The sequence below is a fragment of the Suncus etruscus genome, chromosome 7, assembly GCF_024139225.1.
Source record: "Suncus etruscus isolate mSunEtr1 chromosome 7, mSunEtr1.pri.cur, whole genome shotgun sequence".
Classification (NCBI taxonomy): domain Eukaryota; kingdom Metazoa; phylum Chordata; class Mammalia; order Eulipotyphla; family Soricidae; genus Suncus; species Suncus etruscus.
The window spans coordinates 52319718-52335627 of record NC_064854.1 but is presented as its reverse complement, the minus strand read 5'-3'; the positions used below and the strand labels follow the sequence as shown (position 1 = coordinate 52335627).

The 15910-nt window shown below is 43.0% G+C and overlaps 1 protein-coding gene and 1 non-coding gene across 2 annotated transcripts in view; one reads left to right on the top strand and one right to left on the bottom strand.

Moving 5' to 3' along the window:
- Positions 1–15910, top strand: part of HMCN1 (hemicentin 1) — a 414107-nt gene that overhangs the window by 152795 nt on the left and 245402 nt on the right. Inside the window, 1 exon segment of the mRNA XM_049777571.1 lies at positions 1304–1579. Coding sequence (XP_049633528.1) covers positions 1304–1579 — 276 coding nt within the window.
- Positions 11841–11973, bottom strand: LOC126014706 (small nucleolar RNA SNORA51). Its single transcript, XR_007497707.1, has one exon. It is a non-coding gene; the product is annotated as a small nucleolar RNA SNORA51 (small nucleolar RNA).

The window sequence follows — 15910 nt, the reverse complement described above, 5'->3', positions numbered from 1 at the left end:
CAGGGAAATAAATATTTTATTCCACTGGGAGCTTGAGCTGGTAGCTGCCTGATGGGTTTTCTGAGGTTCCTACTGTCACTCCATCTTACAAAGGCAAAACATCCCTCCCATTGGGCGAACACTTGTCCTGCTCCAAATCATTTCAAGCTTCAGTTTTTTTTCTGAGCCCCTGTAAAGGCAATAATGTTTCCCCAGAACAAGTTCTTACTACTCAGTGATTTTTTTAAAAATATTTTCTCCTTATGAAACAAAATGCGGGGGCCAGAGTGATAACACAGCAGGAGGGATTTTTGCCTTGTACCGGGACCACCCCTCTTTAATCTCTGGCATCCCATATGATCCCCAAGCTTGCCAGGAGTCATTTCTGAGCTCAAAGCTAGGCATAACCCTTGAGCATTGCCAGCTGTGGCCCAAACTCTTCCCTCTGCAAAATGAAGCAGGGCTGGAGCAATGGGATATCAGGGAGAGCATTTGCCTTGCACGTGGCTGACCTGGGCTGGATTCCCAGCACCCCATAGAGTTTTCCAAGGACCACCAGGAGTAATTTTTGTATCAGTGCGGAAGAGTTAAGTCTTTAGTACTGGGTGTGGTCCAAACCTTAAAAAAACCCCACCAAAATGGAAATGCTCCTTCAAAGCATAAATTCCACTAAAGCTGCCTGCCCTTTGATGCTCAAACCTGTCATTTCTAGATTCACATAGGAGGAAGGCTTTGTTGTGTAAACAGCCACTGCTCTAGAAGATTGTTTCCTTGGCTCCATGGATACATGGTTGTGCTAGTCGGGTCAGATTTCTTGCCCAAATTTTTTGGTTTTGGGTCACAATCATGATGCTTACTTAGGACTGACTCATAGTTTTACACTTGGAAGTCACTCCTGGTGGTGCTCAGGGAACTCGATGGGATTCTGGGGATTGAATTTGGGTTCAAGGCCTGTACCCTTCCTGCTGTGCCATCACTCCTGTCCCATTTGTTGGCTTTTCCTTCTCCTCCACATTTGTGACATATGAGGGTTTTTTTTTTTTTTCATTTGACTTAACTCCACTTGCCACCATCTCCTCTGGGATGTCCAGCCCAGGTTCTTGCAGGTGGTGAGATCTCATTCATTGCTAGATGCAGAGACCTGAATCAGCTTGGTACTGCCCTGGTTGGACCTTGGGGTGTTGATTTGGCTCAGTGAGTTATGCTGGGATCAACCCACAGGTGCCAATTGAATGTCTGGACTAACCCTTATTCCTTTTGCAACCAGCTGGGAGGGCACCCAGTGCCAGCTTCCACCCCTGATGGCATCTTTTATCTTGTGCAGAGCCCCCGCCTATTGTCCAGGTCCCCAGCAATGTGACAGTGGCCCCAGGACACAGAGCATTGCTGACATGCGTGGTGATCAGTGCTGTGGATTATAATCTTACTTGGCACAGAAGCGAGCAAGATGCCCAGCTGGCAGATCCTTCCAGAATCCGCATCCTGGCCAACCTGTCTTTGGAGCTGCGGAGTGTGCGGCCTGCAGATGCTGGACACTACAAGTGTGTGGTGTCTAGTGAGGGTGGTACAGCTGTGGCCTCAGTGTTCCTCACAGTGCAAGGTACGTGTCTGCCTATGGGTCCTGGTTCTAGGAGGCATGAGACCACCTAGAGCTCTTGGATTTTAGCCTTGGGAAATGGAGAACCAACAATCTCTAATTCCTCAGAGCAAATCCCTAGCTCTAATCCCTCAAACCCCATCTATAGTCTCTCAAATTCTATCTCTGATTCCTCAAATCCAATCTCTAGACCTCCAAACTCCTCTATTCCCTCAACCCCAAATTTAAATTATCCCTGTGAATGCTATTAGTGCAGAGACTTTCAAGAAAACAGATAGGAAAATGACATATCTTTCTGATTCAAGAATTCTCCTTGGTCTGGAGGGATAGTAGGGATGTACAGCATGTAGGGCCTTGCATGCAGGCTTGATCTCTGGCACCCCATATGGTCCCCCAAGCACCATCGGCCAAGTGTGTGTCCTGAGCACCACTGGGTGTGACCCCATAGTAAATTGGGGTTCAGAGAGATAGTACAGTGCTTACCTTGCACAAGGCCAACCAGGCTTCATCTCCAGCATCCCATACGGTCTCCCAGAGCACTGCCAGGAGTGATCTTAGGGTGCAAAGCAAGGAATGAGCCCTGAATATCACCAGGTCTGACCCCAAATAAAAACAAAATAATTCTACAATTCATCATGTGAATTATAAACAATTCTACTGGGCCAGAGAGATATTACAGCTGTAGGGCGTTTGCCTTGCACACAGCTGACCTGGGATGGACCGGAGTTTAATTCCCGGCATCCCATATTGTTCCCTGAGCCTACCAGAGGTGATTTCTGAGTCTAGAGCCAGGTGTAACCCTTGAGCACAGCCAGGTATGCCCCCAAAACCAAACCAAACCAAAACAAAAGAAAAATTCTACTGGACTCAATACTGGGTTTTCCAATTATCACTATATTGACATAGAAAAATTGGGCTTTTGATTGCTTAAGCCCAGGTTTAAGATGTTTCCCATCTAGGTGAGTGTTGGTTTTACCACATGTATTCTAAGTTATGTGCATTTTCAGTGCTCACGGAACAAGTGAGACTATATAGACCTAAGCTGACAATTAGGAGCTGAAAACAGTGAACTCAAGGGGAGATGAGCCCTTTCAGGAATGGATATCCCACTTGAATCTTTATAAAGGCCATTAGGCATGCTGGGATTTTAGCTTGAAGTGGCCAATTTGTCATTGCTAAGATTCAAGGTTCAGGGGCTGCCTCTGCAGGTTATATGATTTTAAGTTCTTGGGGGTGAGATGGCTGGGGAGCTCAATGGGTTGAGCAAATACTTGCATACAGATCCCCTGTCCCTTGCACTGCATGAGTCTCCATTGCACCACCACCGGGAATGACTCCATAGCACAGTGTCAGATGTGGTCTCCAAAATGAATTCAAATTCTTGGGGAGGAGAATGAATTGAACCTAGAGAGTCAGTTAGTGATAAAACAACTCTTGAGAGTTGTTCTGACTCTGTGAGTGTTCCAAGTTGCAAGGCCACAATGGAATGTTATTCATGCAGAAAAGCAGGCTGGGTGATACCCATCCCAATGTTCCTCTCTGTGTCACCGATTGAGATGTGTGTGCCTGTTTCTTTGTGTGTCTTCGTGAGACCCTCAGGTGAGGCAGGGGACACATATGCTCTGACCCACTGTCCCGCCTTCTGAACGGTCCATTCCCTGTCTGCATCAATCCAAGCTGTTACACAAGTCACTAGCATCTTGGGTTAGGTTAGTTATTCAGCCAATTTTCTGTGATTTTCAGCAATGAAAATTGACTTTGGTTCTTGTGGTTTTTCTTTAAACCATGCCCTATCGTCAGTTAGTGCTCAGGAGATACTCTTGACTGTGCTCAGGGGCTGCTTTCAGCAATACTGAGGAGTCCAGAGGATGCTGGGAAGCAAACCTGGGCCTCCTGCATGTCAGGCAAGTAAGCACTCGCCCCTTGGGTATCTCTCCAGCCTTTGATTTTGGTTTTGAACTGAAATCCCTCAGAATAAAATCTGCTTTCTTGTATGTCCCACGTCTACTTTTATTTTTGTTAGTATTATTCTTCATGACATAGAGCAGTGGCTTCCAAGTTTTGGCGAATAATGAATTATCCAAGAAATATAATGAAAAGCTTTTATCTTTGTTTCGTTTTTGTTGTTTGGTTATACCTGGCCGTGCTCAGGTCTTATTACTTTCTCTGTGCTCAAGGATCACACTAGGGATTATGTACAGTGTCAGGTATTAAACCTGGGTTGGTTGCATGCAAGGCAAATGCCTCAGGGGTAGGCCCCTGGGAACCTGCATTTTGACAGGTGTCTCAGATGTGTTGTCTGCAACATATTTAAATAAATTTGACACTATTTTTGAGTCTGAACCTTTGCATCTATATAATATGTATTTTTTTTAATATAATTTTTATTTTGATCATAGTGGCTTACATATTGTTGACAATAATATTTTAGGTACATATTTACATAAAATCAGGGGGGATTCCCATCCCCAAATTGTCCTCCCTACTCCCCCGTTTCTGTCTTACCTTCCATTTCCTCTTCTCTCACCCCCAGGGCGGCTAGAATATGTGGTCCCCTCTGTCTCTAACCAACTACTTAGTAGTCTTGCATCAGTTTGGTCTTGATGCCTCCCTTATTTCCCCCTCTAAGTAGGGGCAGGGGTAGCTAGTTCAAGTTGCGTGGTTTTGCCTGAAAAAGAGAAAATAAATAAACCGGGGTAAGAGTTTAATACCCCGAAAATGGGCAGAATCCTTCTAGAGGTTCTCATCATCGATTTGGGAAATGAAGGAGAAAAAGAAGTTGAAACACTCCACCAGTACCAAAAGAAGTGTCAAATATCCAGTGAGGACTCCAGCTATAACGATAAGCACCACAAAAAAACAGATAAAAAATAAACCAAAACAAACTAAAAACAAACACAAACAAACAAAAAACACGCCGTGGTCTTGAAATAAGAAACATGGCGTAGCACATTACGAAAGAAAAGAAAGGAAGAGAAAGAAAAGAAAGAAAGAAAAAAAAAAAAAAGAATAATTGGGACCAACAATTTCAATAATCACATCCAAACTGAGGAATCGACCAAAATAGCTAGGTAAATAAAAATAATAATAACAATAATAAATGAAGGTAAGATATATATATATATATATATATATATATACATAACCAAGGTTTTGTGTTTTTTGTATTTTTTTTTTCCCTCCTGCCCTGGCACAGTAAATATTGGGGTCATTCGAAAAGGAATTCACTTGCCCTATAAGATATGGGGTTTCTCCGTCCTTGGAGTATACTGTCATGGAATCAGCTCTAGTCTTTGCTCAGGATCATTACTCTCCAGGTTGTGGGTTTTTTTTTTTTTTTTTTTTTTTTTGGTGTGTGGAAGGCTTCTGCTCTGTCCAGTGTGATACCGTCAGAGCTCTGTGTTTAGCAGTCCCAGTATCTGTACATATCCTGAGGTGGGACTTATGGTGAAGTCAGTCTTTGTGAATCTGGAGGTTCTGTTACCTCAGTGCCATTTTAATCCATCTTCTGTGGTTGGTGATCTTGGTCTTTGCGCTGAACCTAGGAAGGCATCTAGGATAGCGTCTTTCTTTGTTCTTCCAGAAGCCCCTTTCCGTTACAATTGTCTCTGCCGGACCTTTGGGACTGGGGATCATGCTTATTGTGCAGGTCTTAGTTCAAACCCTAGACTAGGGCTTTTTTATTGGTCCCAAGATGTATACAGTCTGGTCGTGGTTCTAGTATCCAGTCATCTGTAAATCACGATCTTGGCTTTTGGACCTACCAAAGGGTGCCACGTCTTCTGGTTTTGTCTTGTCGTTAGCTGGTGAGGTAGGCTAAACTGCTCTAAGGTCAAGTTGTTCACATTTTCCTCATTGTCGAGATATCATGTTAGAGCTGGCCCTTGTTGTTGACCCTGCAGTAATAAGGCTGTCCCAGATGGAGATTGTTTCTTACAGCTGTTGTGAGGAGCTGTGCCGTTTCTATGTCTGGGATCCAGGGTTCAAGGCTGGTTGAATGGTATAATATGTATTTTTAAAGTAAGTTGCCCACTTTACATTATGTTAAAATGGAGTCATTATTATACTGGATGACATAAATCTAATGTATGGAGTGAGGAAAAGTAATGTGAATCTGAGGCCAAAGAAGTAAGAAGCAATATTGATTGTACAGAAAAATTAAATCAGGGGTGTGGTTATGTGGAAATGTAGCTCCATGATTTTCAGCTCTTGGGGCTTATCCCTGAGAGCAGAATTTCTGGGTTATAAGAAAGTGCAGTTCCTAGTTTTTTTTTTGAGGAATGTTCATGTTATTTTCCCAAAAGGCTGGAAGAGTTGACATACCCCCAGCAGGGAATGAGGGTACTTTCCCCATCCTTATCCTTCCCAATGATGGTTGTTGTTGTTCTTTGTGATGTCGATCAGTCTCTATGGTGTGAGGTGTATCACCTATCATTTCTTCCATTTGCGTTTTCCCTAATGATTCATGGTGTATTTTTTCCACGGGTCCTTTGAGGAAGCATCTGTTCTCTTCTTCCCATGTTTTATGATTCTTTTCTGATCTTGGTGAGAATGAGAACATCAATGAGAGCAGCTGCTTCTCTTGCCTCATTCCCTACTTGATCATATGAGCCAAGGCCGGCACTCAGTTGGTCCAGTGGGATTTGAATTAAGTCACTGGTAACACTTCCCCTTGGGGAATAGTTACAGAGTGGAGAAGTAGCAGTGGCAGAAACAGATTTCCAGGGCACCCCCTTCATCAAGTGCCTTTTTTGGTTTCTCCCCACCCTGGGACTCTCCCACTTGGTAGTTCAGAAACTGCTGTTCTCAAATATTTTTTTCTGACTCTGTCAGCTGGCCCTGGGTGCTGTCATATGCCATGGAGAACTTGAACGCACCCAGTAATAGAAAGGTAAAGAAGGTAGCTTTGAAAGAAAAGGTTCACATTCAAGAGTTGAAGATCTTGAAACGCTTTTTCTTGTGAACAATCAGCAGAGACTATTCCCAGATGTTCAAGGGCTTATGGAAAGAGCCAAGACAGCAGCTTTGTAAAATGATGCTTCCAAAGTGCCTGTTAAACTCCCAGAGAACGGTTAACACAGGACAGAACACAGCACTGGAGAGGGAGTAGTTTGAGCCAGAACTTCTAAAGCTGGTTCTCCTTTGGTGACCCCATTTTACCTCTGAAATGCAACCCCGGGTGAGTGTAGCCAGAAACTGTGGGTCGTCCCCATCCCTCCTCCCCACAATACGATAAAGTTGTAGTTCAAGTTTGGTCATTGCACATTCCAAAGGCCATTTGGTCCCATTATATTGTGGCCAAATTTTCCTGACCCCCACATTCAATTATGTGACACCCACATGGGGTCCTGACCCACAGTTGAAGAAGTGGGGGGGTTGAAGAGATGGTTGTCAAGTTATCAAGAGTTTAGTGAGGAGACTCACATGTAGAAGATTTGAGAATCAGCTGCAGCCAGAGCCAAGACTGTGCAGGGCTGACTGGACTGTTTTCTCAGGAGACACTTTCACCCCACAATAATGGGGTGATTGGAGTTAGGAAATTCTTTTCTAAAGACATCCCCTCAACCACAATATACTACAAGACTTACATGTCCAGCTAAGCAAACAAATAAACTAAACTCTTGGGGCCTAAACACCTATCCAGCAGATAGGGTGTTTGCCTTGCATGTGGCTAACCTGGGTTCAATCTCGGCATCTCATATGTCAGGAGTGATTTTTCATTGCAGATCCAGGAGTCATCCCTGAGCACCATTGCGTGTGGCCCCAAAACAAAACAAAAAAAACCCTGAACCCACAACCAGCTTTACTAGGAAGAAATAGCCTGCACTGAATCAAAAAGAAATGGGAATCTGATTATCTTCTTTTGTATCTATTTACTTTTTTCTTTTGGGCCCTGGCAATGTTACAGTGGTTACTCCTGGCTCTGCACTCTGTAAATACTCCTGGTTGTCTTAGGGGACCATATGGGATGCTGGGAATCAAGCCCAGGTCAGCCACATGTAAAGCAGACGCTCTACTAGTGCTCTGCCCCATGTCTTTTAATTGATGCTTTTCTGAAGTTGGTAAAAATATCCTTGACAAGAGTAGATTTTTAAAACTTAGAAAGGGAGCCAAAGGGAAAATACAGTGGGTAAGGCATGAAAAACAAACAACAGAAGTATAATATTTATTAGAAATAGGATCTCAATGGTTTGGAAAAATGCTAACAACTTTAGCCGAGGGGGTGATGCGTCTGAAAATTTTTTGTTTTTGTTTTTGGGCCACATCTGGTGACACTCAGGGGTTACTCCTGGCTATTCGCTCAGAATTTGCTCCTGGCCTGGGGGACTACTGGGGGATCGAACTGTGGTCTGTCCTGGGTCAGCCTCATGCAAGGCAAACACCCTACCACTGGCGCCACCACTCCAGCTCCTAAAATATTTCTTTTTTTTTTTTTCCTTTGGTGGGAGAGGGTCACACCTGGCAGGCTCAGGGCTTACTCCTGGCTCTAAGCTCAGAAATTGCTCCTGGCAGACTCGGGGGACCACATGGGATGCCAGGATTCGAACCACTGTCCTTCTGCATGCAAGGCAAACACCCTACCTCCATGCTATCTCTTCGGCCCCTGAAATATTTCTTAATATGCTTTGTCAATAGTTTATATATTTACTTTGCCATTTATATTTAAAATAGAAGCTTAGTTAATAAAATAAATCAAGATTTTAGAATACAAATTGAGAAAATAAGAAATGTGTGGTTTTTTTTTTTTTTTTTTTTTTTTGGTTTTTGGTTTTTTTGGGCCACACCCGGCGGTGCTCAGGGGTTATTCCTGGCTGTCTGCTCAGAAATAGCTCCTGGCAGGCACGGGGGACCATATGGGACACCGGGATTCAAACCAACCACCTTTGGTCCGGGATCGGCTGCTTGCAAGGCAAACACCGCTGTGCTATCTCTCCGGGCCCCAGAAATGTTTTTTTTTTTTTAATAAAAAATCTTTATTTAAGCACCATGATTACAAGCATGATTGTAGTTGGGTTTTACTTATAAACAGAATACCCCCTTCACCAGTGCAACATTCCCACCACCAGTGCCCCCCTTCCCTCTTTCCCAACCCTTACCTGTATTCAAGACAGGCATTCTACTTCTCTCACTCATTAAGATCGTCATGTTAGTTGTTAGTGTAGTTAGTTCCCTAACTGCACTCACCACTCTTTGTGGTGAGCTTCATATTGTGAGGCAGTCCTTCTGGCCCTCGTCTCTATTGTCTCTGGGCATTATTACAATAACGTCCTAGGGACCGGAGTAGTCTTGCAGTGGAAGGAAGTTTGCCTTGCACGTGGCTGACCCAGGATGGATCGCAGTTTGATTCTCTGGCATCCCATATAGTCTCCCAAGCCAGGAGCAATTTCTGAGCACAGAGCCAGAAGTAACCTTTGAAGATCACTGGGTATGGCCCAAACACCAAAAAAAAAAAAAAAAAAAAGTCCTTAATTTTTCTTAAAACTCATGATGAGTGAGACTATTCTGTGTGTCTCTCTCTCTTTCCCTCTGACTTATTTCACTCAGCGTAATAGATTTCATGTACATCCAAGTATAGGAAAATTTCATGACTTCACCTGTCCTGATAGCTGCATAATATTCCATTGTGTATATGTACCGCAGTTTCTTTAGCCATTCATCTGTTGAAGGGCATCTTGGTTGTTTCCAGAGTCTGGCTATTGTAAATAGTGCTGCAATAAATATAGGTGTGAGAAAGGAATTTTGAATTGTATTTTTGTGTTCCTAGGCCCTAGGGTATATCCCTAGGAGTGGTATAGCATGAAAAAAGACACATGAAAAAATGCTCCACATCACTAATCATCAGGGAGATGCAGATCAAAACAACGATGAGATACCATCTCATACTACAGAGACTGGCACACATCCCAAAGAACAAGAACAATCAGTGCTGGCGGGGATATAGAGAGAAAGGAACTCTCATTCAGTGCTGGTGGGAATGCCTTCTAGTCCAGCCTTTATGGAAAACAATATAGAGATTCCTCAAAAAAACTAGAAATTGAGCTCCCATATGATCCAGAAATGATGTTTCTTAAAAATAGAACCCATTGCTTTTGTGTCAAATATGTTTGTCAGAGAAGAATTAAATTTGATGTACACAAACCAGATTAGTGTGTGAAACAAGGATCTGGAGCTTTGTATGCTTTGAAATGTAAAATTCTTATTAAAATGTTGAGAGAATATAGGGGGCTGGAGAGATAGTACAGTGTATAGCAGGGTGTTTTCCTTACATACAACTGACCTAGGTTCAATCTTTGACATTCCACAGGGTCCCCAAACACCACCAGGAGTGATCCCTGAGTGAAGAGCCAGGAGTAAGCCCTGAGCACCTCAGGGTGTGGCCCCCAAAATAGTCTAAATAATCTGATAATTTTCCTATGGCTTCTTGTTGGGCAACCTTGTTGGGTGAGTGTGTAGAAATTAGTGGTACTGATTCCATCCATTTACTGGCCACTGCATGTTAAACATTATTGCAGATCACTGAGAAAAGGTGTCAACTCATGCCAGAGAAGGGCCAGAGAGATAGCATGGAGGTAAGGCATTTGCCTTGCATGCAGAAGTACGTAATTCAAATCCTGGCATCCCATATGGTCCCTGAACCTGCCAGAAGCAATTTCTGAGTGTAGAGCCAGGAGTAAGCCCTGAGGCACTGCCGGGTGTGACCCAAACAATTGCTTAGGGGGCCGGAGAGATAGCATGGAGGTAAGGTGTTTGCCTTGCATGCAAAAGGACGGTGGTTCAAATCCCCAAATCCCATATGGTCCCTGAACCTGCCAGAAGCAATTTCTGAGCTAGATCCAGGAGTAAGCCCTGACCGCGCTGCCGGGTGTAACTCAAAAACAAAACAAAACAAAACAAGAAACCAAACAAACTCATGCCAGAATGTTCTGACTTTTCACAATAATTACCAACACTAGCACATGTTAGATTCACACTAAGAAAAATGACCAGGGAGTTTCTTTTTTTTGTTTGTTTGTTTGCTTTGGTTTTGATTTTGGATCACACCCAGCTGTGCTCAGGAGTTACTATTTGCTTTGCATTCAAGAACACTCTTGATGATGATGCTCTGGGAATCCTATGGGATGCTGGGGATCAAACCCAGGTTGGCTGCATGCAAGGCAAGCTACTTAACTGCTGCCCTATCTCTCCAGTGCCAGGGAGCCTCTGATGAGCTGCCTCTTGACTGCATGAGATGCTTTCATTAGGTTTTGCCTTTGGGTATCTAAATTTATGGTCATCATTTCCCAGAACTCCTGTAGCTCTTTAATCTTTTTCTCCCCAATCTCTGGCTCGAAGACTCTTCCTAAGAAGCTCCTTTGTGTAAAACTTCATGTTTATTTCGGGGGGCCCATGAGTCAGCCAGCTTCTCTTTGGCTCCTTTTCAGAGAGTAAAAATAGATGTTTGTAGTCTTTGGCCTTTTTCTTCTTTTATTGCTCCAACAATGGTACCCAATCCCAGGGAATCTCCCCTCACCCTGAAATTACAAACCATGCAAACAGAACTCTGCTCTGAGATGCATTCTATGAACAGGCACAGCCTGAGGAGCAGTAACACAAATTGCTTCTGTATTGTTGGGAAACTTTCTCTTCTGAGTCTTCCCTGTAGTTGCAACCAATCGAAGTCCCATTAAACTCAGTTTTCTTCTCTGATCTCATAATTAGAAAATTGCAGGAGCCAGAGAGATAGCATAGTGGTAGGGCATTTGCCTTGCAAGCAGCCAACCCAGGACTGGCATTGGTTCAAATCACGGCATCCCTTATGAACCCCTGTGCCTGCCAGGAGAATTTCTGAGCACAGAGCTGGGAGTAACACCTGAGCACAGCCGGATGTGGCCCAAAAGCCAAAAACAAAAAATAAAATTAAAAACAAAACAAAACAAAACAAAAAAAGTTGCAGGGAGCTGTTATTCGTAGTTTTCAATTTTGTTGCCATTTCATGTGGAACACCTGGGGGTTCTTTTGTCATTTAAAAGGCATTTAAAAATTTCCTTCCTTCCTTCCTTCCTTCCTTCCTTCCTTCCTTCCTTCCTTCCTTCCTTCCTTCCTTCCTTCCTTCCTTCCTTCCTTCCTTCCTTCCTTCCTTCCTTCCTTCCTTCCTCCCTCCCTCCCTCCCTCCCTCCCTCCCTCCCTCCCTCCCTCCCTTCCTTCCTTCCTTCCTTCCTTCCTTCCTTCCTTCCTTCCTTCCTTCCTTCCTTCCTTCCTTCCTTCCTTCCTTCCTTCCTTCCTTTTTTCTCCCCCAATTCACAATACAGACCAGGCAAAAGGCTTGGGTTGAGGTGTATATGGGGTGCATTTACTGTACCTCCTCTTTCTATACAGTCAGTGTAAAGAACACAGCCTGTGGTAAGAATTGGGAGACCTTATCTTTTCTTTTCTTTCTTTCTTTTTCTTTTTTAACATACATACATATATATATATATATATATATATATATATATATGTATATATATATAAAATCCTTCACCAGTGAAATATTGGTCATGGGAATTAAACACCTTGGTTACAAGGTTGTTCATAATACAGTTTGGTTTTTTCATAGTTACAAAACTGTTTATGATTGAGTTTCAATCATAACAGTGTTCAACACCCTTCACTAGTGTGGAATTCCTACCACCAATGTTACCACCCTAGTTTTCCTTCTGCCCTACCCTGCTACCTATCTCTCTCTCTCTCTCTTTCTCTCATATGTGGGATTTAAATATACACAGTAAGAGCAATAATTAGTGAAAGACAACAGACTGGAGATTTGGCTAATAGGATTGATATTGCTTTTGCACCAGGGAGGGATCGAGGGAGATAAGGGAGTTAATATGGAGAAGTTGGTGTAGTGTTAAAATCATATATGCATGAAATCATCATTAATATGCTGTAAATCAAAGTATCTCATAAAGATCATAAAGTCTTAAATAAGATTTCAAATGAAATAGAACTTCAAACAGTATAAAACTTTATATTTGACAATTTAGGGCCTGGGATTATCCATGATTTTATATGACAGCCCTATGTGAGTGTTTGTTTTCTATACTGGCAACATCCTGGTGGATTTTATTTTGAAGGGGTGGAATCACAAAAGAATTTTCTTATTTGGGGGACCAGAGCAATAGCACAGAGATAAGGGTGTTTGCCTTGCATGTGGCTGACCAGGACGAACCTGGATTTGATCCCTGGCATCCTATATGATCCCCAAGCCAGGAGCGATTGCTGAGCGCTTAGTCAGGAGTAACCCCTGAGTGCAGCCATATGTGGCCTAAAAACCAAAAAAAAAAAAAAAAAAATCCCTTATTCAGACAGATAGTATAGAGAAAAATGGTTCCCTTGCACATGGCCAACTCAGGTTTAATCCTCGGCATCCCATAGGGGCCCCTGAGCACCTTTATAAGTGATCCGTCTTAATTTTTTTATTTCATTTTATTTTATTTATTTTGGTTTTTGGGTCACCTGAATGCAGAGCCAGGAGTCAACCTGAGCACTGCTGGGTGTGGTTAAAAAACAAAAAGAAAAATATAAAAGAAATCCCTAAATCATTATTTGTTATTTTCCTTGGTCCTTTAATGTCCTGGTATGAAAAAGCACAAATGAACAAGATCTTATGCTCAAATGCTCTTTTTTTTCCTCTCTTTTGTACCAAAGATTAAATGGGACTTTTAGATTTGCAAGAAAAAAAGCGAGGGACATTTTGTATCTAATATTTGATGTTATTCCAGAGGCACACAGCTTTCTTACAGAAATATTTCTAATGATAGAAACAATTCTTGTAATTCTTTTCTGATTTAATTCTTAATCTGTAGGCAGAGGAAAGTTAACTATTTACTTACTTTTATCTGACAAATATATTCTCTTCCTGGCCTCCATGGCTAGGCTTAAGGTTCTGATATAACCAGCTCCAATCCTAGGTCTCAGCATGTAATAAAAAAGTAAATAATATAACAAAATGTGTAAACCAGTATCACAGGTTTTATTATTTTTGGATGCATCTTTATTTAACAAGTCTGATGAGAGGCAGGAAAAGCGACTTTTTCTAAGTCCTAAAAGAGGAGTATGACAATGTTTTTATTAATAACCTATCACAACTATAAATCTCCTTGGGGATTATAGCTTTCTGTGAAATCACCCCACATACCGTATTTCTAACCCAAGGTAAACGTGTCTAAAGCAAAGTCGCTGCATGGGGCCGGAGAGATAGCATGGAGGTAAGGCGTTTGCCTTTCATGCAGAAGGTCATCAGTTCGAATCTGGCTTCCCATATTGGTCCCCCGTGCCTGCCAGGAGCAATTTCTGAGCATGGAGCCAGGAGTTTCCCCTGAGCACTGCCGGATGTGACTCAAAAATCACACACACACATACAAAAAAAAGAAAAAAAAAAGATAAACGAAGTCGCTGCATGAAATAATCCAAACCAGGATGAGGATGAAACACATGTGTAGTCTGCCAATCTTCTTTTTTTGGGGGAGTGGGGCCCAGTCTGCCAAACTTCTATCTCCTATATCAAGCTGCCCGCCAAAAGTGTTTTTATTGAGTACAGAGACCACCCCTGTAGGGGAGAAAGGACAGAGAAAGGGCAGATAGCTCAGGCTATCCTGTGCCTGTCCCACCCAGGTTAAATTAACAGATACAAAGTTATTTTTGTGACTGAAACTCAACTACAATCATGTTTGTAATCACAGTGTTTAAATAAAGAGATTAAAAAAAAAACACAAAGAAACCAGGGATGAACTTTGTCTTGGGTTTAAAAAAGAGTACAATCTCTCTCTCTCTCTCTCTCTCTCTCTCTCTCTCTCTCTCTCTCTCTCTCTCTCTCTCTCTCCTCTCTCTCTCTCTCTCTCCTCTCTCTCTCTCTCTCTCTCTCTCTCTCTCTCCTCTCTCTCTCTCTCTCTCTCTCTCTCTCTCTCTCTCTCTCTCTCTCTCTCTCTCGTTTTTCGGGCCACACCTGTTTTGATGCTCAGGGGTTACTCCTGGCTAAGCACTCAGAAATTGCCCCTGGCTTGAGGGGACCATATGGGACACCAGGGAATTGGACCGCAGTCCTTCCTTGGCTAGCGCTTGCAAGGCAGACACCTTACCTCTAGCGCCACCTTGCTGCCCCCCCCCAAAGTATAATCTAACAGCTTCCCATTGACTTTAGGATCTAGTCAAAGCTTTTTACATTGTTAGTCTGTGTCATAGAGTTTGTAGTCACAGGAATGTTAAAATTGAAGGGTACATGGAGGCTGGAGCGATAACACAGTGGTAGGGCATTTGCCTTACATGAGGTCAACCAGGAACAGACCTGGATTCGATTCCCAGCATCCCATATGGTTCCCCGAGCCTGCCAGGAGCGATTTCTGAACACAGCCAAAAGTAACCCCTGAGTACTGCAGGGTGTGGCCCCAAAACCAAAAAAATTAAATAAAATAGAAGGGTACAGCATCACTGTACTACATCATCCTCCAAAAGCCTACAGCCCTCCACCATTGTCCCTGTGTAAGAAGACAATGTCTTTGAATAGAAGTTACAAGGAAAGATGAGATATCCTGACTCCTTCAATGTTTAAAGAGGAGGAGAAGGATGTGCTGAGTGAGGGGTTGTGGGAAGGAGGTTGAGATTCCATAAAATGGACCCCGAGAAAAAAGTTTCAGGATAAAGCTGGCAGGAAGTGGCTGGAGACCTGGACATTCAATGTTGGCAGAAGGGGAGCCAGGAAGGGAGGACTTGCCTGCTTAGTGGGGAGTCGGCTAGGGGCCAACCCAATGGGGATTCCACAAACACCCACATTTACCATAGTGGGCAAATATCGCAGTTTGTGACTCACGTTTTCTCCCCAAATGTGTTCTGCTCTGTCTTGCATGTTCTCCTTAAGGAAGTGGGAATCGTTGGGGTGGGGTGGAGGGGTGGGGTGATTGGTGGTTTGCCCTGGGGGATGCAGATGGTAAGTGGCAAAGCCCAGATCTGGTGCATTTATAGGATCCAGAACTATCTCTGTGTGACACCATGGGACTGCAGGAGAGCAAGGTGAAAAGGAGAAAAGAAACTAATTTTCTTTCAGAAATGTGACAGGCCTGGATTTTTTTTATGTTTAATTTTCAATCTCTTTTATTGATCCACTGTAATGATAAAGCTATAAAGTTATTCATGATTTTCAGGCATACAATGTTCTAACACCAATACCTTCATCAGTGTCTCCTTCCCTCTTCCAATGCCCTCAATTTCTCTCCTGCACCCTGGGAGGGGAAATCTTTTTTAGTAGAAGAGATGGAGAAAGGTCGCAAGTTTCTGCTGAAAAAAATCTCAGTGTTGGGGATCATGTTTTTGTTTAATTTT